General features: G+C 37.8%; 2 protein-coding genes across 10 annotated transcripts in view; one reads left to right on the forward strand and one right to left on the reverse strand.

The window, feature by feature from the left end:
* Nucleotides 1-25,526, reverse strand: part of LOC306989475 (galanin receptor 2a) — a 97,417-nt gene that overhangs the window by 52,154 nt on the left and 19,737 nt on the right. For 6 of the 9 annotated variants that reach the window (XM_079595241.1, XM_079595239.1, XM_079595242.1 and 3 more), the window contains 5 exons: nt 24,022-24,113; nt 18,909-19,041; nt 17,274-17,383; nt 15,455-15,622; nt 420-485 (listed from right to left, as the gene is read on the reverse strand). In XM_079595241.1, the coding sequence (XP_079451367.1) occupies nt 420-485; nt 15,455-15,576 (188 nt within the window). In that variant the 5' untranslated portion in view covers nt 15,577-15,622; nt 17,274-17,383; nt 18,909-19,041; nt 24,022-24,113. The remainder of the gene's footprint in view (nt 1-419; nt 486-15,454; nt 15,623-17,273; nt 17,384-18,908; nt 19,042-24,021; nt 24,114-25,526) is intronic. The other 3 variants (XM_079595245.1, XM_079595244.1, XM_079595237.1) reach the window with 1 other exon arrangement.
* Nucleotides 15,425-25,517, forward strand: kcnj16a (potassium inwardly rectifying channel subfamily J member 16a). Its single transcript, XM_079595235.1, has 2 exons — nt 15,425-15,559; nt 23,446-25,517. Exon 2 carries the CDS (start codon nt 23,457-23,459, stop codon nt 24,618-24,620), a length of 1,164 nt encoding a protein of 387 aa, XP_079451361.1. The 5' UTR covers nt 15,425-15,559; nt 23,446-23,456; the 3' UTR covers nt 24,621-25,517.

A 25,526-nucleotide genomic window follows, 5' to 3' on the forward strand; every position in this document is an offset into this window, starting at 1 on the left:
GCGTTTTGGGTGCATGAAAACGGAAAAGTTTTGAAAACGTGTTTCAAAGTGCAGGTTTTTAAAAACCTGTAAACAACAAAAACACAAATCTCTGAAGACGACCATCTAATGGCCTGGCAGCAGAATACAGCGTTTTTATTTGTTTTCGCAGATCCGTGTGAATGGGAATCGTTTTGAGAATGGTGTCGTCTGTACGCGGAAAACTCAAAGGAAATGCTTCTCAGTTTTAAGCATATCATTGTCGTGTAAACATACCCTCAGTAATCCTGAAGACATCGATTAGCTTGTTCAGGTGTGTTTAATTAGGGTTGGAGCTAAACTCTGCTGGACAGTGGCTCTCTAGGACTGATGTTGCCTACCCCTGGTCAAAACAGACAGAAAGACAGACAGACAGACAGATATTTCCTAGAATGCATTACCTGTCTCTTCCATGTAATTCAAATTTCCTGAGAGTTGAGGACAAATTAACACAGTCTGTTCCAACCCTAAAAAAGCAAAGCACACAAACATTTTTAGGTAGGCGAATTATTTTTTTCCCTTACCATTTCTAAAGTAATTTTCAGACCTGGTTTGATTGCCTGGTCTGAATAGAAGTTTAATTTCACCCCCGGCCCCGCTCTCCATTGGTGTCTTTTCACATTGTACTATTGGTTCTGAACCCTACATTTTGCATCATCAACTTGAGTACCAACGACAGCCGTTAGATTTATTCATGTTTTTTGTCTTGTTGTATTTTGTCTGCTGCTCCCTTCCACAGCATCACTAACCTTGCATTGTACAGTCTTTTTCTTCTTCTGTTTCAGCTATGTGCCCTGACATTCATCTTATTTGTCTGTGCTGTCCTTAATGTTCTCATTAGCATCCATCTCTTGGTTCTATCTCTCCCTCCCTCCCTCCCTCCTCCTCCTCCTCCTCATCCTCATCGTCCATCCTTTTCCCCCGGTCAGCATGTCATTATGCTTACCCACCAGAATGTGGAATCACTCCACTTCATGCAAGCAGAAAAACCACAAGTTGTTCTAGCTGGATCGTACCCAAACACTGCCAGTACTGACAGTGGCTTCAGCTTGCACTTCCCCTGACTTCGTTCTCCTCTAGGAAATTAGAGAGGAGAGTAAAACGGCTCACGAGTGCTCTGTCTGCTACCTCTCACAGTATGTTGGCACTCATTCATGAGGTTTTGTTCTTTCTACTAGAGGATTCAGGAAGCTAACGCCATGAATGAAAGGCTCACAGAGAGATTATGCGCTGTAAGAGCGGTGGTCAGGGGCCAGATGCTCTCTGCAATGGTGCTGGTCAGTTAAAATGCTACAACGGGTGCTGTTGTGGAGTGCCAACAGAGTGATATCATCCTTCCTCTACCTGAGAGAACTGGCAGTGATGGTTGAATGCTTTTACTGGATGTGCATGCATGAGGGTCGCAGTCAGGTTCGTGTTCCAGTACGATCTGACCACACGGGCCTGTGCTCCCTCACAGGCCATAAAAACCATGTCCAGACGCCTCGTGTATTGGCCAAGAGATTAAATCGGCGAGGAGATGATTTCCAATATCAGCCCTTAGTCGGAGAGCCACAAAACGAGGGCACCATTAAAGTCACAATGACCAGTGCTAAGCGTCATCTGCCAGTTCTGCGACACCTGCAGACATGGCTTGAAAAACCTCTAGGATTGGAATGAACCATCTTCGTATTGTGTGTGCTAGAAATGTGCTGCCCCAGCATCACCAGAGCCGGTCAAAGCGCCAGGCCAACATTTCCCATTACACTAACAAGAAATATTTTCATTATTCTTTTGGTTTGTTCATTTTTTATTTGTCTGGTAACAGCACATGTCAAGTATTCACTGCTCAGCTCTTTCCAAGCCAAGAAATGCACAACAGTGAAAAGAGAACAAGAATATTGGGAATATTAATTTCCCAAAGTATGTGGATATGATAAATATCAGGCATCAATGGGTCATTAAAATATTTTGCTACCAAGGCAAAAAGGCATACGATGCAGTAGAAAGTCACAGACAGCAATTGAGAAACAAAGTGTAAAGATTTTTCCTTCAGCATGTCATTGGGACACCTTTTTTACTTTTTTGACTAATATGTATCCTTTAGGGGTGGACATAGTTTAAAAGTGTTTGTTTAAGGGGACTGACCCAGTGACAAGCTGCTTAAAAGTTGCCAATAAAAGTGCAGTTTTTGAACATTTATTTTCTGACAAAAAACATAGCATATCCATGAATCTCACATGTGGAGGTTAGAAAAAAATGTGGGTGCCAAACAGTAAGGAACCGATAATGCTGCCTTGTTTCTTAGTATTTGCCAACCATTTGGTAACAAGAAACATGACCTAACAAGCTGTTTCTAATGAGAGCTATTTCTGCCCCTTACCCATAGCGCTCTCCTGCTCAGTTCTAGCGGGTAAGATTTACTGTTTGGTTTGGAGTTCAAAGCCATAGCAGTAAATTTTTCATTTACAAAAGAGGACAGGAGAAGTGAACAGTACCCTTGTTATTAGCCAAGCTGTTGCGTTTTTTCTTCTTTTTTTCCTCCTTTTTATTGCAGGGGATTAATAAGACAAGCACTGGAACACCCTCAAAGCCAAAACTTGACTGCTCAAGACCTGCTTAACTCGCTAAATCAAAATAAATTATCTTTAAAAAGGTAAAGCTATAGAAGAGCACTTGGACATCAGCCGCACAGTTTAGCCTTCGCTACCCAGGACCCCAGGGGGGCTTAATGAGTTCAAAGAGGCCAGCGAGGTTGGAGAACAAATGACTGACACCAAAAAAGACAAATTATGAGAGAGGGCAAAGAAGGTCATACCTCCATCCCAGCTTAAAGTGCAGCCAGCCAATCATCAACCAACATTGCCAGCATCATACCCAGTGAGTGTGCAGGGGTGAGAAAGTATACAAAGCTACAAACTCATTCAGTTCAACCTCAAATGACCCATTGGAGATTGAGATCTCTGCTTTACTAAGAAAGAAAAAAAATCTGTCATCGTTTAAACACCCTTGTGTCATTCCAAACCTTTAAGAATTTCTTTCTTGTGTGGAATGCAAAAGATGATATTTCAATGTTTAACTAAGCTTTCTTTCTTGAATTTTGTTTAAAAAAAAACCTGTTTGTGTACAATTACTATTGTTTAGGGCAGCAGTTATCAGATGATCGAGAAGCTACGACACATAATACATTCAGGTTTCTTTTACCTCACCTTTTTGCCTATAGTGGCTGGGATTGGGAAATTGTCAATGATCGATCCTTAATTATCTTTCATTGCCAGGATTTTGTGGGACATGTAACGTCCCTTTAAAAAAAAAAAAAAAAAAAAAAAAGGTCACCTAAACACATGAAACAAGAATCAGCCTTCAAACACAGAGATTTGTCCTATCTGAACGAAATATTGCGCAAGCACCGGCCGCCTGATAATTAAAAAGATATTACGTGTACGAGAAAGTGAACAGTGTGGGAAAATATCATGGAAAATATTAGCAGGATGGAAAATGTTACAGGTATTTGGATTCCATGAGATACTGTAATAATATAAAGCACTTTGCCTTCGAGATGACAAAACTTCCAGAAAAACATTAGATCTCTTCAAATCCCACCTACACACCACACACATACACACTTCCCTAATGAGTTGGTTTGGCTGCAGTTGTATTCGGGCAAATTCGTGTATTATGACATAACCCAAAGCCCTCCGACAGACCTGAACTCTGAATCTGTCTGATTTACAAAGGCCTCAGAGGACTCACTGAGATAAATACACCGTTTCTTTCCTGAATTTCACTTTCTCTTTGTCTCTCATTCTCTCTGGACATCTAATTGTTTAAGGGTATCAAATTCAAGTTTAGATAGAGGAAAGACCAACCTCATCTGTGTGACTAAGTGAGTGTAGACAGGACAAAGAGTGACAAAATGTACAAAATGTGGGAGTTTTAAAGATATTGTGTGTGTTTAAGACTAAGAGAATGAGAAAGCAATGGAGAAAAGCGTGTGAGTGGAGGAATAATTACCTGCAGATGTTGGCCTTTGTTGGGGGGTATAAATCTCTAACCACATCAGAAATTATCCATAAAATTTACAGCTTAGGAAAACCATGTGTGTGGCTATTTAGCACCCTAAATCTACAAAGCCTTCTCTTGCATTCTCCCAAAACAGGACAGCGAGACGAGGGGGGCAACGTAACGGAAGGAAGCGAAACCAGCCCTCCCCTCTTAATTGTTTTTATGTAGCCAATGCAACCTGCCCCCTTGCTGACATGTGAATGGAATAAATCATCCAAAACAGGGAAATATTCTGATAACGTTAAACCTATCCTGATGCAAATTTAAAAAAGTTCCTTTATAGGGGGGTAAAAAGTGAGACTATCAATCAGTATAATATGGAAGAATGGCTCAGGGATTTGTTAGGATTGGGTAAGATGTACTATACATGTTGTGATTTAAACGAGAAAATATATGTGCCTGTAAAGCTGTTGCACAAAGTTTCCACCGGAGCTGGAACCAGTCGTACATCTGAGATGCATAACTCCAGACGCATCATTCCACTGGTTGTCTGTTGATTTACACAAACATGTGGTTCTGGGCTACTGTGCACTGACTGACAGCATTTGATAGCAGTCCGAAGGCCTAGAGCACAGCAATGAGCAACGGATCTAAGAGGGAAAGTCAGCAGACATGATCAAAAAAAGTCAATGTGAGATTAATGGGTTGAAATGGAACTAAGGTGACTGAAGGTTACTGAGTTCAAAGTCACATTTGCTGGTGCCTGCATTGGATATAATGATAGATGCTTGGGATTATCACTATGTTTGTGGTTCTTAATTTCAATTGAGTAAACAGTTGTCAAGCGGCTAAGCAACAACTCATACATTGATGAGAAATATCTTAAGATATGTCAACATCTGCAATTTCTCTCCAAAAAAATCCTGTCGTCACTGGTGCGCAATGAATTCAAGGCTAGACAAGGCCTTGAAGGATCAATCTGTTGTATCCTTCATTGCACAGGAAGCGAAGGACGCATTTGGAGGAGCCTTCGAATTGGGGCAGCCTTCGTCGCGCCGCTGTGACACAATCTACCTTTGAAGGGTACATGTGAATTGGGATGCAGCTATAGTGCTCAAAATCCAAGATGTTGGCCAATCTCATGGGCAGAGATTCTAATCAACTCTACATGAGGCTAGAAAGCAGAAGAGAAAGATTTTAGTCTTTGGAGTTAAAAAAAAAAAGTACAACTTAAGCTGTTGGTAGTGCGAGAGCATCTGAGTGTAAGTATGGGTATCTGCAAGGTAAGAGTAATGGGCGAGCAGAAAGGTCTTTACAATTGGTCATGAAAGCTGCCTCCTAGCGTGTGGGGTAGGGTTAGGGGTTAGTTTCTGTTGTAGCATTGTGTACCTTTCGGCATGCCCATTAGGTCCTGCAGCTATCCCTGTCTCTCTGAGTGCCATACCTAAATGCTGGTCACAAGACTATTAAGACCCTCTCTAATAATAAAAATGACTAGTGGGTAGCGTGCATGCTTTGAAATGCTGAATGGTGGCAGACGATGTTAGTATTAATCCTCATGCCATCTGATTTTGACACCAAACTACATTTTTGCTGGTCTGTGAGCTAAAGATTTAAACACCTTCAGGTTGTAATGATTTGTCAGGTTTATGATTCAATTTCTGATGATCTGTCAGTTATGTTTTAAAAAATATAAAAATATGTCACTTGCGCAACAGCGCATATGCATTATAATTTGATACTACTGGGTCAAAGAACTTCAAAATCCACCCACTTGTGCTACATAGGGTTAAACATTGCAGTGCTGGTTTCTCATGATAAAAAACAAAACATGAATCACAGCAATGTCATTTTTAAAAATTCATAGCAATCAAAGCGAAAATGACTCCAATATTATATAATGAGTGTCTTGACATTGGTGTGGCAAATTTCACCATACAGCTCTACAGATTACAAGACTCCAAACTAGAAGACTCCAAACAACTGCCTGCTAAAAACTATTTAATTCTAATTCTACGCTTGTCAGAATTTTAGTTTTGTTTAACTGTCAAATTTAATCTAGTCAGTGCACAACCTGGAGAGCAGCCATTTTTTGCCTCATTGTAGAGTCATCTGAAGGTGACATCACCGTTATTGTTGAGAGATTAAAAAAAAAAATTGTCTGAGACCTACAATACCACTTTGATGCACCTTTAAGAGAAAATCTAGAGAAAATGTAAACAAACACAATTGCACAAATGCTGTCTGCTGTTGTAATTGCATCCCAGGTGCTCACCTCCTGGTCTTAGTGATGGAAAATGCTGTGGGAATTGAGCCAGTGTACTTCCCTTGAGGCTCCTCTGTTCTGCTAAAGGGGAGGAGGTGGGAATGGGTCACAAAGATGTGGCTCGAGAGAGATAGATGGAATGGTCACCCTGTCCTTGTGATGATCTCTTGAGTATATTAGATGGCGTCAGTAGGCTCTAGGAGGTAATCACAGTGTTTATTGTCTCAGGTGGACCACTGTGTACGACTCTGTGCTGGAGACCCAGCTGTAGGGACCAGCGTCACTGCCGGCCAGTGCGTGTTTGCGCGCTAGTGTCTGTTGCAGTGTGTACTACACACTGCCAGAGGCCTTCTTTCTGACAGTGCTCTGAAGTAATCACATTTGACCTTACAAGAAAGAGCGTGAGGGTGTTTGGTAGAAAGCTATCAGAAATATTCTTCTCTGCTTAGACCTTAAAACCTGATTTGGTAGGGCAGTGTGAACTAGCCTTGTTTCAACTTGCTTAGTGATAAATTGTGTCAATATCATCTGCGGCTCATTTACTAGCGTTTATTGCAAGTGCTACATGATCACGTGTCTGAAAACCCAATTATTACAAAGTCAACCCTCTGGATCAAATGATCAGTAGGATGTGATGTCAGCAGCAAAAAAGATAACATCTCCGCAGTGGCCCTGAGTCAAGTCAATTTTCCCTGCGGAGACTAGGGTAAACAGCACCAGCAAGAGGAGTGGGATTTGATTTGGCCTGTTCGAAAGACAGAGAAAGTAGGAAAATGATGGACCGGGGTAGAGCGTAATTGAAAATAAAAACGATGGCGCGATGAGGAGGACGACTCTGCCAGACAGTGCGGTGAGTCTTGGCTTAGCTCTTGTTTCTCAAACAGCTGATTTCCTCCTCATTCACATACACCATCAGTGTCTCGGTGTGTGTCAGTTCTGACTCCTGTCCACCAAGTCTCTCGGTTCATCCTAGGACAGACTGTCAGAAACCTAGACGCCAAGTCTCCACCCAGACTAGCCCAGTGAACACCAATGACATCTACAGGACCTCTCACTGTACTCTCTCACTTTCTCTCTCTGGAGCGCTGGAGTCGACAGAAGGTTAGCCAGAGATCTCTCACCACTGTCTTCATAGACTCTAATAATACAGAGAGAGAGGGAAAGAGAGATTCTTTATCATTTCTTTGAATGACAGTGAATTTCTATCTAATCCAACCTTATCCAAACCCAACATTACCACATCTTTAGTATTCCTCTCCAGCTGTAATCAATAATTAGGGGTCTTCCTTTTTGTCTCTTCTGCTTCTTCTAATGACTCCATTACGAAGCCTTAATCATGTGATTTTGTCCCTTGTTTTGCATTGTAAACTTTAGGAGTAAGAAATCACAACCTCTGCATTAATTTAATCTAGAAAATTATTATACTTAAGAATAGTTAATGTAAACATTGTCATCGTTTACTCACCCCCTTGTCATTCCAACACTGTATTTGATTTCTTCAGAATGGAATGGAAAAATAAAGGTATGCAACAAAATGTACAATTAATATGAGCTGAATGCGTTTTTTTTGTGTGCAAAATATGTATAATTGTAATCAACCATTTTACTTAAAGTCAAAGTTTATGATAAAAACGGTTAATAAACAAATTCATACACATTATCTTTATGTTGGAGCTCAATGAGGTAATGACGGTTTAGAGTCAACCACTGAGCAGGGAATGGAAAGCGTGCAAGCTTAATTGCTGGAAACATTTACATGACAATTCTTCTCTGTTTTTATCTGCACATAAACCAGCAGATTTTCCAAAGCTATGTGTGACAAATATGTGTGGGTTTGTGAGTGTCTGTGTGTTTGTAAGAGTGGAGAGAGAGATACAAAAAGACTAAAATACAGTCATTTTGTATGACTCATGTCAAGTGCTGCAAGTATAGTACACAAACACACACACACACACAGAGGGGATTTCTTTCAACGAAACAAATTTGAGGTGAGCATAACAACAACAGATGGATAGAAAGAATTCCATAGACATGTATCAAATGCCAGTTACTATATGCAGAGTTTGAATCATCGGTCTGTCATATTTTCACCATGGAGAAAAATATTATATAACGACAATAGAACATAACAGTGACCATTCATTTTTTTCAACAGATGGATTTCCCCCCCTTTAGTTTTCTCCATACACTTTAAATCTTTAAAGATATCTCAGTGTAATATCCAAAGACAGTTAAAATCCAGCCATTGGTAGACTGATTTCCCCTGAAAAGTGTAAACTCTGTGGCTCTTCCAAATAATTTGTTTGAGCTTCCCATCCAGCACTACAGAGCATCCCTGGCTCAACCAACGGCATCAAATTGGAGCGAGACTATCTGTTTGACTGACCGAGTGATTGAGGAACCTGTTTGAAAGCGATCATTATTTTTGTCCTGCCATTTGTTGACGCTAGTGGCCAGTGTTTCCATGTCAACTTATTAAAATGACACTTCAGCTTAAAAACTTCAATAATTAGTTCAAAATAATGAAAACATTTTTTTAACATAATTATAATTTCAATCAAAACAGACTGGAGGATCTCTGGTATTCTAATACTTCCCTGCAACTTTATAAAAATAGTTCAAATAGCACTGACTTATGATTTATACAGAAGCATATTCCATCTTTTAATTACACTGTATATAATATCAGGTTTACAGCATATGGGATAATTGCTAGAAAACTATTTCTCTATAGAAAAAATGGATGAGGTTTTTACTTCTGGAGCTGCTGCAGCTGCCAACATGAGTTTCACATGCTAATTTATTAGATTTGTCCTTTACGATGTTTTGAGGGCACAGTAGTGATAGAAAGGGTTAAAAACTGTCACATAATCTAGATTGAAAACACATTTCTGCCCTTATTAAAACTAATTAACTAAAGCTTCGCAAAAAAGCACATTACTGTCAAAATGAAACAAACAAGAAACATGATATTAGAGGGGTTTTTTTTACACAGCTTGAATGGAAATTTGGTGACGGACAACATGATCACCACTACAAGTTATGACACATAAGCTCACATAAACACTCAAAAGCACAAAAAATAAAATAATGAAATACTTCTATTTCATAAACATTAATAGATTCGATGCAACTACTCAGTATCAATATTACTTTGACAGTGCATGTTGCATTGTCAAGATGCATTTTCAACCTTTTTAGGCTATAATACACTAATTAAAATCACCTATCAGAGCAGTCATTTTAGACAGGGATGTAGAAACAATCTGAAAAGAAAGAATTTAAATTCATCAGCTTGGCTCATGAATATTAATTAGGTATTGTTCCCCCAGTAACTGATTTGTTGAAAGGCAGGTGTGTGGGCACACTAACAGAAGTCGTTTTGAAGCTTTTGTGATGGCCCATTAGCTATAGAAAAAAATCTCAGCTCAAAATTACTATAGGCAGCCGGCGAGGGCATGAATGAGTGTGAGAGATATGCAAATAGAGGGTTCACAATAAAGTAAGCTTTATACACAACACAGTAAATCCACATCACTGTTTTGCCCACAAACGGGAGATTTGTTTATCTTAAATGAAAATCGACTGATAAAGTGTCCCAGTTTCACTTTATCACAGACTTTAAAAATATTTATACAAGTCAAGACCAAAGTTAAGAGTTCTTGTCTTCAATACGTGATAGAAGGCATGAGGTTTTTTGGGGATTTACAATAAAATACAGAGGAAAAACTGACAGGCTAGTGACATCTCCATGAAGGTCTCTGTCTCTCTGTTGTCCTGGAGCCGTTTAACGCAGTCACCAGGAAACATAATCATGTGGATTTCGGCAGAGGAATGAGAGAGTAAAAGACAGAACAAAGAGAGGGAAAGGAATAAGTCTAAAATGCAACATGGAAAAAGCAGGTCTGAGATGGAAACATGCGTGTGGAGCCAAGCGGTCAGGGCAGGGCTGAGGTTGGGTGAAAAAGGGCCAGAGAAAAGTGGCTATTTCCCCTGGCTGTGCTCTATCAGATTAGCATCAATACACGGCCTCATCGCCACTGACATGAGAACGCTTATGAAACTGGGATGCTAATGTGATACTCCGAACAGAACAAGAGGACCCAAACAAATCCACAGCCAAATGCATCACATGCCAATGTCAGAAATAAACTTTTCTATAAAGATCAATATTTAAGCCCTGGAATTGATTTAGGAGCATATTTAGGAGCAAGTTCTAACAGCTAACTTTTGTTTTGTTGTTTTGGGAATCAGAGAACAATCTATTCCACACAAATCTATCTTATGACTTCAGTTCATAAAACTTGGAACATAGCGACAAGTACCTGAATGGACAACTTTAATGATACTTTTATTGTGCCTTTTGAGTCCTTTTAGAAACTTTTTAAGCTGTTGAAACCTTTAGAAGCTTTTGTCTAAATTTATTGCAATCTATTTCTGGGTAAACTATTCCACTAACACTTTACAATGTTTCATTATTAGTTCTTGTTAACTAATGTAGTTAACTAATGAACTGCACTTCTACAGCATTTATTAATCTGTGTTAGTGTTAATTTCAACTTTCACTATAAATTATTAAAGTTGTATTTGTTAACATTAGTTAATGCACTCAGTCCAACTCAAAGAAACAAGGACGCACAACTAGAGGCCTGAAATTCAGTAAACTCAAAAAAAAAAAGAAGCTTTGCAGCTGGTTGCCTTCATTTTTTAAGTTGATTCAACTTACTTTCTACAAATATCTTACCCGGATACTTGTATAGCCCTCACATTAAGAATCCAAATAAAGAGAGCACAAACTATACTGTAAATACAACATTACAACAGACATTGCCATCATTACAGAAATTATTTATGGACAATTCTGCAAAATAGCAATTTTCTGTGCATGAGGTACAGATAACAAAGATTAACAAATGTATTGCTGATTAGTTCATGTTAGTTAATACATGAACTAATGTTAACAAATCGAACCTTATTGTAAAGTATAACTACAATTCCTGTTACTGCTTAATTTGAAAATAGAAAGAATAAAGCAAAACTCAATTAATAGACGTGGTCTCACCTTGGAGCCAATTTGCATCCAGCTCAACTTACTTGTACAGTGTCATTTGAAAGCTGGATGAAAACATTAGCCTACTTGGATTGCTGCACTAAGTATTATGTAAGGTCCTTCTCTAGAAGCGCAGATATAAATAAAAGTCTGTTTCCGGTCATCTGTGTTTCTCTTAATAGTTCACATGTGAGCTAATGACCCACAGTGAACCAGGACACACCGCCAGAGTTTTCTGTAGACAGGGTGGCCCACAGGGTCCCTGCAGTGGTACAATCGTTTGTTTGTTTGTTTGTTTGCTGGTTTGCTTGAAGGAAGACATTTAAACGGGGAATGCTTTCTGAACCATTGGACACCAAATACCTTGAATAGACTCACAGGCATGCACACACTTACTAATACGCACGCACAGGCATTAAAAGACCTTAGAAGAATTAGACAAGTACCATATCATTACTGCATGGTCACAGAACAATTGCAAGTGTCAGGTTCAAAGATATTTAAAAATTTGATTGGATGAAAACTAACCATGACACATACTGAGCACAAACCTAGTAAAACACAAATAGGAGAAACGTTGATCATTATGCTTAGAAGTCGTTTAACGCTAAAATATTAATAGAAATTCACTAACGCATGCATTTTGTAAAATATTACAAATTACTAATTTAATATATTTTAAAATATTTTAAATATTCTTATCTGATCTTTTAGAAACCATTCTAATATCCTAAATATGCTTGCTATTTTTGTGAAAACTTTTTTTCAGGATTCATGATGACTTCAAAAGAAAAGCATTTATTTATAATATGTTTGTAACAATGTAACAAAGATAAGTCTTTACTGCTACTTTTGAGCTATTTAATGCATCCTTGCTGAATTTTTTTTTCAACCATTTGTAGTATAACCATGAACATTTGAAAGTAGTGTATGCATTTTTATATTTGTTAGGGTGTCAAGATGTTAGCTTAGCAACAAGTTAATTGAGTAAAGAGCATTAAAATGCTTGATTTACACTAACAGGGCCTGCTTTGTGCCTGGGGTCAGAAGGGGAGAAATTAAGCCAAAGAAACTCGCAAATTATTGGGCTAATTCAATATTGTTTCATTGGAAGCATGTGCACATCCAGGGCCTTGATGACAGTTTCAGCCTACTGTGCAACACAGAAAAGATCTACAGTTAAAGCAAAAGAGGGGAATAGTTTAATTGAGAAAGATGTTGTTTAAAAATATCAGTCTCCCAGGTATGTTTTTAATTGAATGCCCCATCTCACTCGAAAGCGAGTCACATTACAGAAGTAAAATGGCATGCTCTTGCCGTTGTATGTTCTCTGTATATTGCCATTAAAAAGTTAGCTGTCAATGAGATTTTTTAAACTAATACTTTTACTCAGAAATGATGCAATCAATTAGTCAAGATTCACAGTAAAGACATTTATAATGTTCTAAAAGATTTCTATTTCAAATAAGTACGTTTTTGTATTTATCACAGGATTTTCCACAACCATGTTGATTTGCACAAGTATTTTCAACATAATAATGATAATAATAATAATAGTAATAGTAATACGAGGAAGAAGAAGTAATGTTTCCTGAATGCCAATATCATATAAGAATGATTTCTGAAGGATCATGTGACACTCAAGACGGAGTAATGATTGCTGAAAATTCAGCTTTGCCATCATGAATAAATTACATTTTAAAATATTTTAAATTGTAATAATAGTTTTTAATCAAATAGATCCACCCTTGGTGAGCATAAGAGTATATCTTTCAAAAATGTATTTGTAAGAATTTGTAAAAAAAATCTTTCCGACCCCAAGATTTTGAATGGTACTGTAGTTACTTAACATGAATATTCAGTAGTATGTGTCAAATATCATAATCGTTTGAAGTGGACATTAAAAGTTCATTTGAGACTCAGTAAGTGCGGATATTAAATTTTCTGGATAAATATTACACCGACTGGTCATCATGGGATGAATGGAACACTAAAAGACCAGATCAAAGTAACAGAATCTGCAGAATAAAAAAGAACCCCTATGGCGCTGAACTATCGAATGACCCAAATAAATTTAAGATCAATGGTTAACAAAAAACTGTCACACAGAGAAATGGATTGGGCAGAACAACACTAGTAGATAACAATATAGTTCTTCACCTATAAATCATTCACACACAAAAAAAGTGACATTTCAGCCATCATTTACTCACCCTCATGTTGTCTCAAACATGTTCAGTTTTTTCCCATGCAAGTCTAACAGGATGTCAATATTGCTCAACCCAGGTTTGATGTCACTGATGCCAAGCGTCATTTCAGACTTACATAATTGTTACAGACAATTTGAAATAGTGTGCAAGTCATGTCCTTTAATGTTGATTTATGTCATTTCTGTATGCTTGACAGCCCTTGGTAACCTTTTGTGTTAATGCAAAAGAATAGTGTCGAAAAACACTTCTCCTTTTGGGTTTCACAGAAGAAAATGGGTTTGGAACAATATGAGAGTGAGTAAACTTTAATTTTTGTATGAACTTTCCCTTTAAATTCTTATTATATCAATCATCTGTCCACTGTGATATGTTACTGCTGTCTGCATACTGTGTGCACAAAAAAACATTGAATTGAATCTTGTGAATCTACACATTGATATTTAGGAGTCATTTTCATTTGTACCAGTATGGAAAAGTTCTGGTGGCTGAACAATAATTGCGTGTTTCCATTGCATTAAGTTTGCCTGAAGGCACAGAACAGCAGCAACCTGTCCGAAATGTTTATAAGTCAAGCTAAACTATTTCTTTCTTAAGCTCAAGCAAGACAGTGAGCTAATCACCCTGCATATCTGAAATGGGTCTGGATCTTATAAAGAGTGGACATGAACGGGACAAAGGGATGTGGCCTAATAAGACCTTGTTTTATCTCGTTTTTAGGTGTTTTTGAGAGAACAGGAGAAAGAACGTAATCTCTCCTCTGTTCCTGTAAACTCTTTACACTATCAGAGCATCTGACTAAATAAATGGTACTCCTGTATGGCTGAGTTTTTGAGTTCTTTTATGAGTTGCTTTAAAGCAGTTGTTTAATAACTGGGTTTAGAATGTCTAATTCAGATCAGCCATTGTGTCACCGTGATAAATTAGCTGTAACTCTAGACTTCTGATAACAAGCTGTTCAGGTACATGCTGTCTGTGTTTACTGTAATAACATGTCCTCACTCCCGGGAGCATGTTACAGGTTTTTATTGAATTTTAGACCATTTTTTTGTTACTTGTATGTATTTGTGAACACCCAAATCAAACAGCTCATCAGTTACTCACCCTCATGGCATTCATGATTTTGTTGTTCTGTATTTTGCAGAACATCTACAGTGCTCTTTTCCATTCAACAAAAAGTGGAAGCTGATTAATATAGCTAAAAAAAATTTTTTTGAAAAGCACCATAAAATAAGTTCACACAGTCCATGCACTATACTCCAAACTACTCGAACAATATGATATGTGAGAAACAGACCAAAAGTCATGTAAAGGTGCTGTAAGCGATGTTGTGCATTTTGCTAACTGCCCCTATCCAAACATAGGCAATGAATTAGGCCATTGACCAAGAATGAAAACTATGTAAGCATACAAACCAACAGCTGATAATGTTTTGTTTATTATAAGCACATGCTGCGGATATGTCCTTAACCACTTTAAATGCTGCAGCTCTTTAAAGTCGGATGGATTTTGATTGGCTGTCAATGTTTATATCGTTTTCCACAAGTTGGAAAAAAATTTCTGAATATAATTCTAACAATATTATTGGATGTTAACAGGAATGTGATAAAAAAAAGTTTAACTAAAATTAACAAAAATTAAGCTTAAACTTAAACATTAAAAAAAATAACTCGACAGATGCGGTTTTATTTCCTACAGTAAGAAAGACTTTCAATTATAAATAGATCTGCTAAAAGATAATTTGATACACAGACTAAAAGCCACACTCTTAATTTTTATAAATCACAGTGTCATTTGGTAATTGGCGTCTACAACTCATCAGCAGAGTCACTATGGCTGCAAGCACAATACATGCTCACACACACACACACAGGATTTTTTTCTTGAGCATAGGTACAGGTGGGCTGGTTCTCAATCACACACACTTACCCAATCCGGCCTCTACAGCCAGTGCAGTTTGTGTGCTGTCCTGCACTCAAGGTGGAAACTTCAAAGCACGTACGGCACACTCTCACAGCAACAGACACAGAGCAGGTAGGCACCATCTGCATTCCTAGTCTGTTTATTTATTCACCAGAAACGGCAATCACAGCTGACCTGTGAGTGAGAAGAAATAACAGTATTTATTTATTGTAAAAACAATGCATGTATATCATGGCAAATCAGTGGAGTTAAAATTATCGTAAACCTAAATTTGGCAGAGAATTAATCCAGAGCCAGTGTTAAGATTACACGGGTGTTTTTTTTTCAAAGGGCACGAAATGGACAAAATTTGAGTTAAGTCCTAAAGACCAGTCATCCTCCCCAGAAAAGTGAATGCTATTCCTTGTTTCCTGTTGCTGTCAGACACAGATCAGGAAAGAGTCATGTGAGAAGCGATAAATCTAGTCTGATAAGTTTTTGGGGTGTTAGAGGAAGGGCTGAGTCAGGATATGGGTGACACTCGAGCTGCTTTAGGGAGGACAAGTCTCAAGCTTTAAATGGGAGCGAAAAATGTTGAGAGAACATGCTGTAATCTAAGAAAACACTAGACTCGAATGACCCACAAGCACAAAAACAGTCGGCTGTTTTTTAAACTAATATAAGGGTGTATTTTTTTCCATCTACTGAATTTCATACTTAAAAATAGATTTGCATGTATATTTGTGTAACCACAAATATCATTATCTTGTAATGTATGTATTGAGAAGTAATTTTTTGTTTGTTTACAAGCAATAATGCATGCTGTTCAACTTTTAGACTGTAATAGGGAATTTTCTTGGAACATCTAAACAGCTGAACGAGCATAAAACATAATGTTGCATAAACATTCCATGCTAATTTGTTTCTATTAATCGTCAACTAATGCAATGCTGTTGTCACGTATTCCGGTGACATTAAAAATGTCAACATCTCGGTTTTCGATGTGTGCTTCGGGCAAAGATTAACGGAGCATGGCTAACAGTCCTTATGCTAGTAATAAAGTGGCACTTTAAGCAATGTGGAAAAGTCCTTACAACAAGGTAACCAAACAGCTTAGTCCTCATTTCAATTCCTCTTCAATCTCTGAGATTTAACTAACATGATTGCAAATAAAATAAATGTACTACACCTGTAACCTGCCACACGTGCCATCTTCCAAGATCTTTGCTTGTATTAAAAGCTTTACGTAACATTACACTTTGGGAGCTTGTGATGGAACTAGTAAAACTTTAGCTAAATAAAGTGCCTCTGACTTCCTGGGAACCGAGAAACTGAAGGTCAATATGGGTGAGACAGGGCCCAGGGCAAAGAAGTTCTGCTCCCCACATACAGGGTGGTTTCGTGTGACTGAACAGTGTGTATCTGCATGGACGTTATTTGCTTTAAGTGGGCATGTAATAGTCTTGTAAAGCCCTTGAGCAGTGCAGGAAACATAGCGGAGGTAAGCTGAACTGGGACTCTGACATGTAGAACATTGCCATATGTCCCACATGAGCGGTTTATGCATATGACCTTCTCCCTTAGCTGATTGTGAGAGATCAATCTGAGATGATCGCACACAATAAGAAACTGCACTTTAGACATAAGCATCTTATAGCAATGGCAATGACTGTGGCTCTAATGATCGCTTCTAAACCCAGAGCAATGTGCTCGGTGTCAATCAAAAATAGTTTGCACACCAGACGCATGCAGCATTTCACTATTTTGTACACAGTGAAGTTTATCTCTGAATTAATGTGGTAGACAGGTCAAAACAGTAAACATAGCAGAGAAGGGGGCTGTTTACCTTTTTAAAAAAGAACAATAGTTGTTGCGTCACAATGGTTTGATAAAACTTTGGCATCCTTTTCTTGACCACATGATCCAGTAGCAGTGTCTGTCACGAGAGACGGTCATCTGAAGGACAAAGCAAAATTACACCATTTTACTATATTGTCTGAATCTTTGTTTATTTCCCCAGTCTTTGACACAAAAGTGACCTGTATAGTAAATTGAGAAAACATCTATGAAGCACAAGATGCGGTTTATGAGAAGCTGGTTCTGTCTTCTCAGTAACTTAATGTAACTGTACATTAAGACAGTTAACCTAAAAATGTAATTCTATTAACTTATTCTTATGTCATAACAAAATCATATGATATTTACATGTTGCACTGAACAAGGACCGAAGCTTTAAGCTTTCACACACATTCACAAATATTCAAGCTTCAAAAAAATATGCAAATAAATGCTATACTTTTGTGATATCCATGTCATGCTTTGCGTGAGAAACGGATAAAACATTTATTAAATGAATCACAATCTCCAGCACGCTGTTAAATGCGGCTCAATTCAGGAACAAATTATGCAGGGGAATTCGTGAACAAAAGATAACAGTTTTTGTGAATCATATTAACAAATTTATTCAAAATTAAGAATGATCCATTCATGCATTGGATATCACTAATTTAGCAACCATGAAAAATGGTTCCTTTCCTTTTATGTTCTGCAGAAGAAAGAAAGATTAACGACATGAGGGTGTTTGAGGTGAACGATTCCTTTAATATATTTTAGGGCCCTAAACTGTGATGAATTACCTGGGAATCAGTTCTAATTGAGCTATCTGAAGAGGCCATTGTAAATGTTGCCATCCTGGAACACTGTAAATGGTTTATGCACGAATGTCGTTAAGACATATTGGGCATGACGGGAAGAGATGATGTGTAATTGGGAATGTTTGTGATACAGAGACTGCTTTGTGACCCACTCTAATGCTCTAAATGCCACAACACGACTGTAAAACTTCGTTCAGTATTCATGCTTTCAAGTTTACTATCAAATAAATCCATGTCTCAACGCAATAAATTTATTTGAAATGCTTTATGGTTTGCATTTTGGCCAAACGTAAATTAACAAATCTAAATCATAAATTTTAACTTGCTTTTGTGGTTGTCATTTTGTTGGAGCAAGACTGCAAAATTATGCTTTGAAATGTATAATTTTTCTAGGTTAAAATACTTTCTTAGTTTATTCATGCAGATGTTATATTATTATTAAGTATTCTACAAGTATAAATGTAGTGAGTAACTAAGTTACTAAGTTATAAATGAGTAACTAAGTATTCTGGTAGGATGGTGCACAGAAATTACACTCTTCACGCTTTAGGTCTGAATGGATAATAGTAATAGTATGCAGTTGTAATTGCATAAACTTAAGGCAATCTGCATTGTTTTTCACACAAACATTAAACAGAGACAAAACCACAGGGCATCTTCCTTTTGTATCCCACAGTTCACAAGAGAAGATAATTGGATGACATTTTGACTATTTCACATGATTACAGAAATATCAATCCATAATCTAACTAAGTGGAACCCGCTGCAGTGCCCATTATGGCTGGGTGGAGACGTGGAGTATAGCGATCAGTTCAGAGGATACTCACAGTGGTTTGGCTGTAATAGATCAGTCCACTGCCAAGTTGCAGTTCAGAGATGCTTCCTTTAATGGTTAATGGAGAATGCACAGGACTCCACCCAGATAACAGCCTCTTGCTTTCCTGGCTGAGCCCCCTTGCCCTGCAGTAAGAAAACACCAAGCTCTTTATCAATGTGGAAATCAGAGAACAAAAAAAGAACACTTCACCCAAGCTGAAAACTCTGTCATCATGCCACTAAAAGTTTTTCTTTTTTTTATAAACACATTGGGTTTGAGTTAACAATTGCATAAAGAATATTAAATTTAACCAATGTAAATATTAGACAGAAATAAAATAAAATTTTAACACTTAATTTAAATGATGAACAGCTGATTTCTGAACATTGGTAATGTTAAACGCCATACAAAACCCATTTACAGTACTTCCACAACCTAAAGTATTGGTGAGTGAAAGTAGATGTTCAACGAAAAAAAACAAAAAAAAACAAAGAATTGTAGATCAAGACTTTGTTATACATCAGGAACTGATTATATCATGAAAACTGAGTGTTACAGGACATATCAGGATGGAGCCAGGTGGTCAGGGACTGAAATAAGAGGTATTGGTGACATCAGCTGAAATGAAAAGTTTTTTCTGAGGCAGAACAAATTACTACATTTGTATATTTTTATATATTTTTTAATAATATGCATCAATTTATGCACATACTGTACATTTTAAATGTAATATAAAATTTCAGAACTCCAGATGAGTCTTTCAACACACAGTAGTAAATAACAAAATTAGTGGAGGTGAGACGAATGATGATAAATGAATAGCACAAGATTTAAATTACACTCAGTACTTAAATTACGTACAAACACATGTAAAAATTACTCAGCAACCCAAGCTAAGCTTACGAAGAAAGAAGAATATTAGATTTCTCTAAGCACAACTGCTACACAATGTGGCTACGCTTCTAAGAATCCCACAAACTGGAAAGATCACAATGGTTTGTTGCAATGAGGTTTGAATCTCTAGGCAACCAATCTATTATGATAAACTGTATTGACACTGGGCAAAGGGAACGCTGAAAAAAAAAAAAAATTACCAATGATAAACATTCCCAGATTGCCATCTTAAAATAGAACCGGGAAGCCAAACCGTACAGTACCAGTCAAACCAACATCCAACAAACATTCTGATGAAACGCATGAATGAAGTTCTGACAAAAAATCCACAACTGGAAAAAAAATATAGAACATCTCTTTCTTTCTTTCTCTCTTTCTTTCTTTCTTTCTTTCTCTCTTTCTTTCTTTCTTTCTTTCTTTCTTTCTTTCTTTCTTTCTTTCTTTCTTTCTTTCTTTCTTTCTTTCTTTCTTTCTTTCTGCCAATGTGTCAGTTACATAGCAGTAAGAGAGACAAACAAGTAATTGAATGGCAAAAAAAATTCAATGACTGTAAATGCCAATATAAAAAAAACCCTGGCTCATCCTCCTTGTCCAAAATAGCATGTTCCCTTAACACTGAAAAAGACTCGGTTTACACATTGTTCATTTGGATGGAGGCTATGTTTCAAGTGCTCAGCTGGTAGTACAGTACATGCTTTGATAAAGAAGAGTAATTATAAGTACCTGTTCACAGTCCACTCCATGTTAAACACAGACCTATTATGGTAATGTGGAAAATGTCATAATTTGTGATGCATCTACTGTATGTGGTTAGGTGTGCGAAAGCGAGTGCATGAGAAATCATGGGTGTTGTGTGTGTGTGCAGAGAATTTTCTTCACCGGGGCAAAGTTAGTCTGGTCATCATTACTCGCAGATATGTATTTACATAGCCTCCCATTCATAAATGTAATGTGTGTGTTTTATGTGCATGGGTGTTCATGCTTGTGCGTAAAACCGCAAACAAAAGTCTGTACATCGTCCAACTCAAGAGGGGAAAGTCCACGGCATGGCGTTTCGGTTTAGCGTTGACACAAATTATGTTCAAAAACAGACAAAAATGTCTACCGTTACAGAGGCCATGAAGTGTCTAAACCTGTTCCAGAACATCAGTTTGCATAACTAAATTCTGTGCAAACATGTTAATAAGCTATAGCTAGAATTTCTACACAACTGGGAAAATATAGAGCAGCATGCTTTGACTTGATGTAAAAGGGGAAGGCATCTGTCAGCTGCTGTCTCACAGAACTACATGTACATATGTATTTGACACCCTGTCTAAGCATTAAAACCAGATTTTATCTCCTTGGGGAGATTTTTTCTCCCCCTTCTCTTTCTGACCCCCAATTTTAGAACTTTAAGCAGGGTAACTATGTGGATTATGTCAAAAGATCCGGTGCATGTTCTGCTCCAGGATTCCATATGGTGTCCTCAAGTTGAGCTTGTGTTAAGTCATCTCCATAAAATGGCCAAGCCACTGACCGCAACCCATTTCTTGTTCCACACATCACCACCCAGCCTTAAATTTGGCACTAACACAACTGCGCTTGTGACAAAGTATAGTGATGTTTAAAAAAAAAAATAATAATCTCGTAAAGGTTTGCAAATACTACATTTAGCATTGTGTACTACAACACAATACCACACTGTGGGTAAGCCTTATTTACATCTTATATCAACAAAAACATCCAATTCAAGCCATATTTTACAAGATAATATGACACACTGTTTACTGATAACCCATGCAAACAAAAAGCCAACCTGCCATCTGAAAATTTTTACTATTCCACGCAAAAACAAAACATCTAAATACCTACATATATGTATACAATGACTTCTGATTTTTACCTGTCCAAAACCCTCATCAAAATCTATTGAATTGTCAGAGGCACGCTCGACTACATGGAATACAACATTTTAAATGCCACCCATAACAGTTACTGTAACAAACAGCTAACTGTAACAAACAAAGATGAGTTTAGTGTAAATTAAACTTTGCAAAGAAATAGTTCACCGAGTGCGGCCAGCAACCATCATGTGTTTTTGTAACAGTATTGTGTAAGCACTGCAAAGGCCCTTTCACACCAAGAATTATGACTATAAACTATAAAAATATAACTATATTAGTGTCCACACCAGTGGATGATATCGTTCCACTGCTATTCTTTAGCATTTAGAATTATTTTTATAACAATATCTTTATCAGCCTTAAAGGAACACTCGACTTGTTTTGGAAATAGGCTCATTTTCCAACTCCCCTAGAGTTTAATCGTTTTTAAAGTTTTACAGTTTTTTTAAATCTATTCAGACGATATCCGGGTCTGCCGGTAGCACTTTTAGCATAGATCATTGAATCGGATTAAACCATTAGCATCTCTCTCCAAAAAATGACCAAAGAGTCATTACTATATTATTCCTATTTAAAACTTGACTCTTCTGTAGTAACATCGTGTACTAAGACCGACGTAATAATCAAGGAACTTTGCTGCTGTACCATGGGTGCAGCAGGCGCAATGATATTACACAGCGAATGAAAATAGGATATCTTGCTGGGGACTATTTTCAGACGCTGCGTAATATCATTGCGCCTGCTGCACCCATGGTACGGCAGCAAAGTTCCTTGATTATTACGCAGGAATGAGAGTATAGTTCCTAGCCATATCAGCCTAGAAAATTGCAACTTTTCATTTTCCGTCAGTCTTAGTACACAATGTTACTACAGAAGAGTCAAGTTTTAAATAGGAAAAATATCGAAACTCTTTGGTAATTTTTTTGAGAGAGATGCTAACGGTCTAATTATCTATTACGGTTCAATTATCTATGCTAAGCTATGCTAAAAGTGCTACCGCCAGACCCGGAGATCAGCTGAATGGATTAAAAAACGGTAAAACTCAACTTTTTAACTCTAGGGGAGTTGGAAAATGAGCCTATTTCCAAAAAAAGTGGAGTGTTCATTTAAACCGTACATCTATGTGGTCAAAAAGAATCTTAATGATGACTTTAGGGGATCCGCCAGATTCAGTGTCAATATATTTAATGCATTGTATATTGGTTTATCATTTTAGGATGAGATTTAAGGATGCCCTGAGAGGCCATGCATATTTATTTATTTATTTTTGTATGTGCATTACTATTTTCTGTCTTTTTTTCTCAGCACAACAAAAGTTGTTTTCCATGATCTCATAAATTTTTTTTAAAAAGTTTGTTGCTTACCATTTCTTTGGTCAGCCACAAACTATTTAATCGGCATCTGTCAAACTTCATTCTATAACCGTGTAGACGTCTGATCCCTTGAGTTGGCTCATTGGCTGGAAATTAAATTGACCACATGTTCAGAATCACTATAGCGTCTACAACGATAAAGCTGTATCCCACTTCTCAAGTTTCTGACTTTTTTTTTTTTTTTTTACATTGATATGAAAATATCCATCCATCCATCCATCCATAATCTCAAGTAATGATCACAACAAAATAAGACAGAAAACATTAAATAATGCATGGCCTCTTATGGCTTCTAGTGATGTGATCTGTATATGTTTGCATGATTCTTCCGGTTAACATAAGTGGAGTGCTATGGGTGACTGTGAATCTGACTTAACATTTCTCTCATCTCTAGACCAAGGCAGGATGAACCCAGGCATGGGGCAGTATTCCGGAGTGAAGTGGAGTGACGACATTACTAGTGTGCTCACAGACGACAACTGTTTCTCCAAGAAGAAACGATATGTAAGAAAAGATGGGAGCTGTAACATGGTTGTGCAACACATTCCAGAGAATTGGCTTCTCTGGGTCACTGACATCTTCACCACCCTGGTGGAGATCCGCTGGAGGGTCATGTTCTTGACATTTGCCCTCTCCTACATTTTATCATGGCTCTTTTTTGGAATTTTGTTCTGGATCATTGCGCTGGCCCACGGCGATATGAAAGACCCCAACAATGAGCCATGTGTTTATGAGGTTCGAAGTTTTACAGCTGCTTTTCTATTCTCATTAGAGACCCAAACCACCATTGGTTACGGCTTTCGGGGAATGTCGGATAACTGCATGATCGCCATCATCGTGGTTACCATCCAAGATGTCATCAGTGTCTTCATTGACACTTTTGTCATCGGCATTGCCGTCGCCAAGATGGCATCTGCCCGTAAGAGAGCCCAAACAGTTGGGTTCAGCAATTGTGCAGTGATCAGCTTACGTGATGGTCACCTATGCCTGTCGTGGCGGGTCGGGGACTTCCGAAGGAACCACATGGTAGAAGGGACAGCTCATGCACAGCTGGTACAGCACCTGGCACACAGCACAGGGAAAGTTGATGTTACATACAAAGACCTCAACATTGAAGAGAACAACATAATCCTGGCCACCCCAACAACCATAGTTCATAAAATCAGTCCTGGCAGTCCTCTATACAAGGTGAGCTTGCAGGACCTGAGGAAGGAGAGCTTTGAGCTGGTGGTCTCTTTCACCTACACAGACGACTGCACGGGCATCCTTCACCAGACACGCACATCCTACACTCCAAGCGAGATTCTGTGGGGCCAGCACTTTCAAGAGATGATCAGGGTCACCCGCAAGAACTACAGAGTGGACTACGCCCTGTTCAACCACACATTTAAAGTCCTGGTCCCAGAATTAAGCGCAGAGGAGTATGACCTAAAGAAGTACTCTCAACAGCCAAAACACAAACCACTCCACATAAGTTCTCCAACGGCAGCTGTGGAATTGGTTAATGGGAATAGTCTTGAGGCAGAAAAAGCATCCACTAGCAGTGCTGTCCAAGAACACGAGCTTTAACAGTGGCCTTGATACATCCAGACTCTGCTATAGCACTTTGAAATGAGGCTTCCTCAAAAGGATCACTAGTCTAAGAAATAGGGCACTTATATATTAGATCTAGATTTACAGGTGTGCTTTCTGTCAGTTAAAAGAAAGATCTTAAAAGGCCTTCTAAAAAAGATAGTATCCTGGACAAATATTGGAACATCACATTAAAGCCCAGAAGGAACTTTGACTTAGATGAGAAACCATTTAGAGCACTACTTTTAAAATAATATAAAAGTTGTGTTTGCATAGTATTTTAATTATGTTCTATATTGCATGTACTATTTAGCAGCTTTGCACAAAACTCAATATATCTTTGTACAAAATGCACAGAAATCTGTACAAATATCACAGATGCAGTAAAGATTTGACGTGTATTACAGACTCCTCTATGACTTTGAAGGTACTTTGATATTCAGAGATAAAAATAAAAATAAATTAAAAAAAATTACTTTGATTTAATTATGACCCCAAAACCTGTAGAAGAGGCAATGGATCAATTATAATGACAGTGACGTTAACCTGACCAAACTGTGGTCAGTCTGTGTATCTCTTTGGCATTAGCTGAGGAAGTGCAGAACATTGTTCCACCTTATTTTGCAAAGTGGTTAACCTTTCCAAACTACTAATAAAATGTTTTGGAAAAAGAGCCCCAGTGACAATTTTCAATATTAACACAGCATGCATCCACTTACCCAAAGAACAATCTAACGGGTGATAAATGACCATTTAGATATGATTTTACAGTCTACGATGTATGACCTCCCCCCAAAAAATTGTTATTGTTATATACAAATAATTTAGCATGTCAGAAAAGCTCAAGGTGTCCTCTTCAAGACAGACCAGGACTTAGAACAGTGGCATGTATGGTCTCAGAGT

The sequence above is a fragment of the Phoxinus phoxinus genome (assembly GCF_949152265.1).
Source record: "Phoxinus phoxinus genome assembly, chromosome: 21".
NCBI lineage: Eukaryota > Metazoa > Chordata > Actinopteri > Cypriniformes > Leuciscidae > Phoxinus > Phoxinus phoxinus.

Coding starts and splice junctions, on each gene's coding strand:
- kcnj16a (XM_079595235.1), top strand. CDS start 23,457: ATGAACCCAGGCATGGGGCAGTATTCCGGAGTGAAGTGGAGTGACGAC.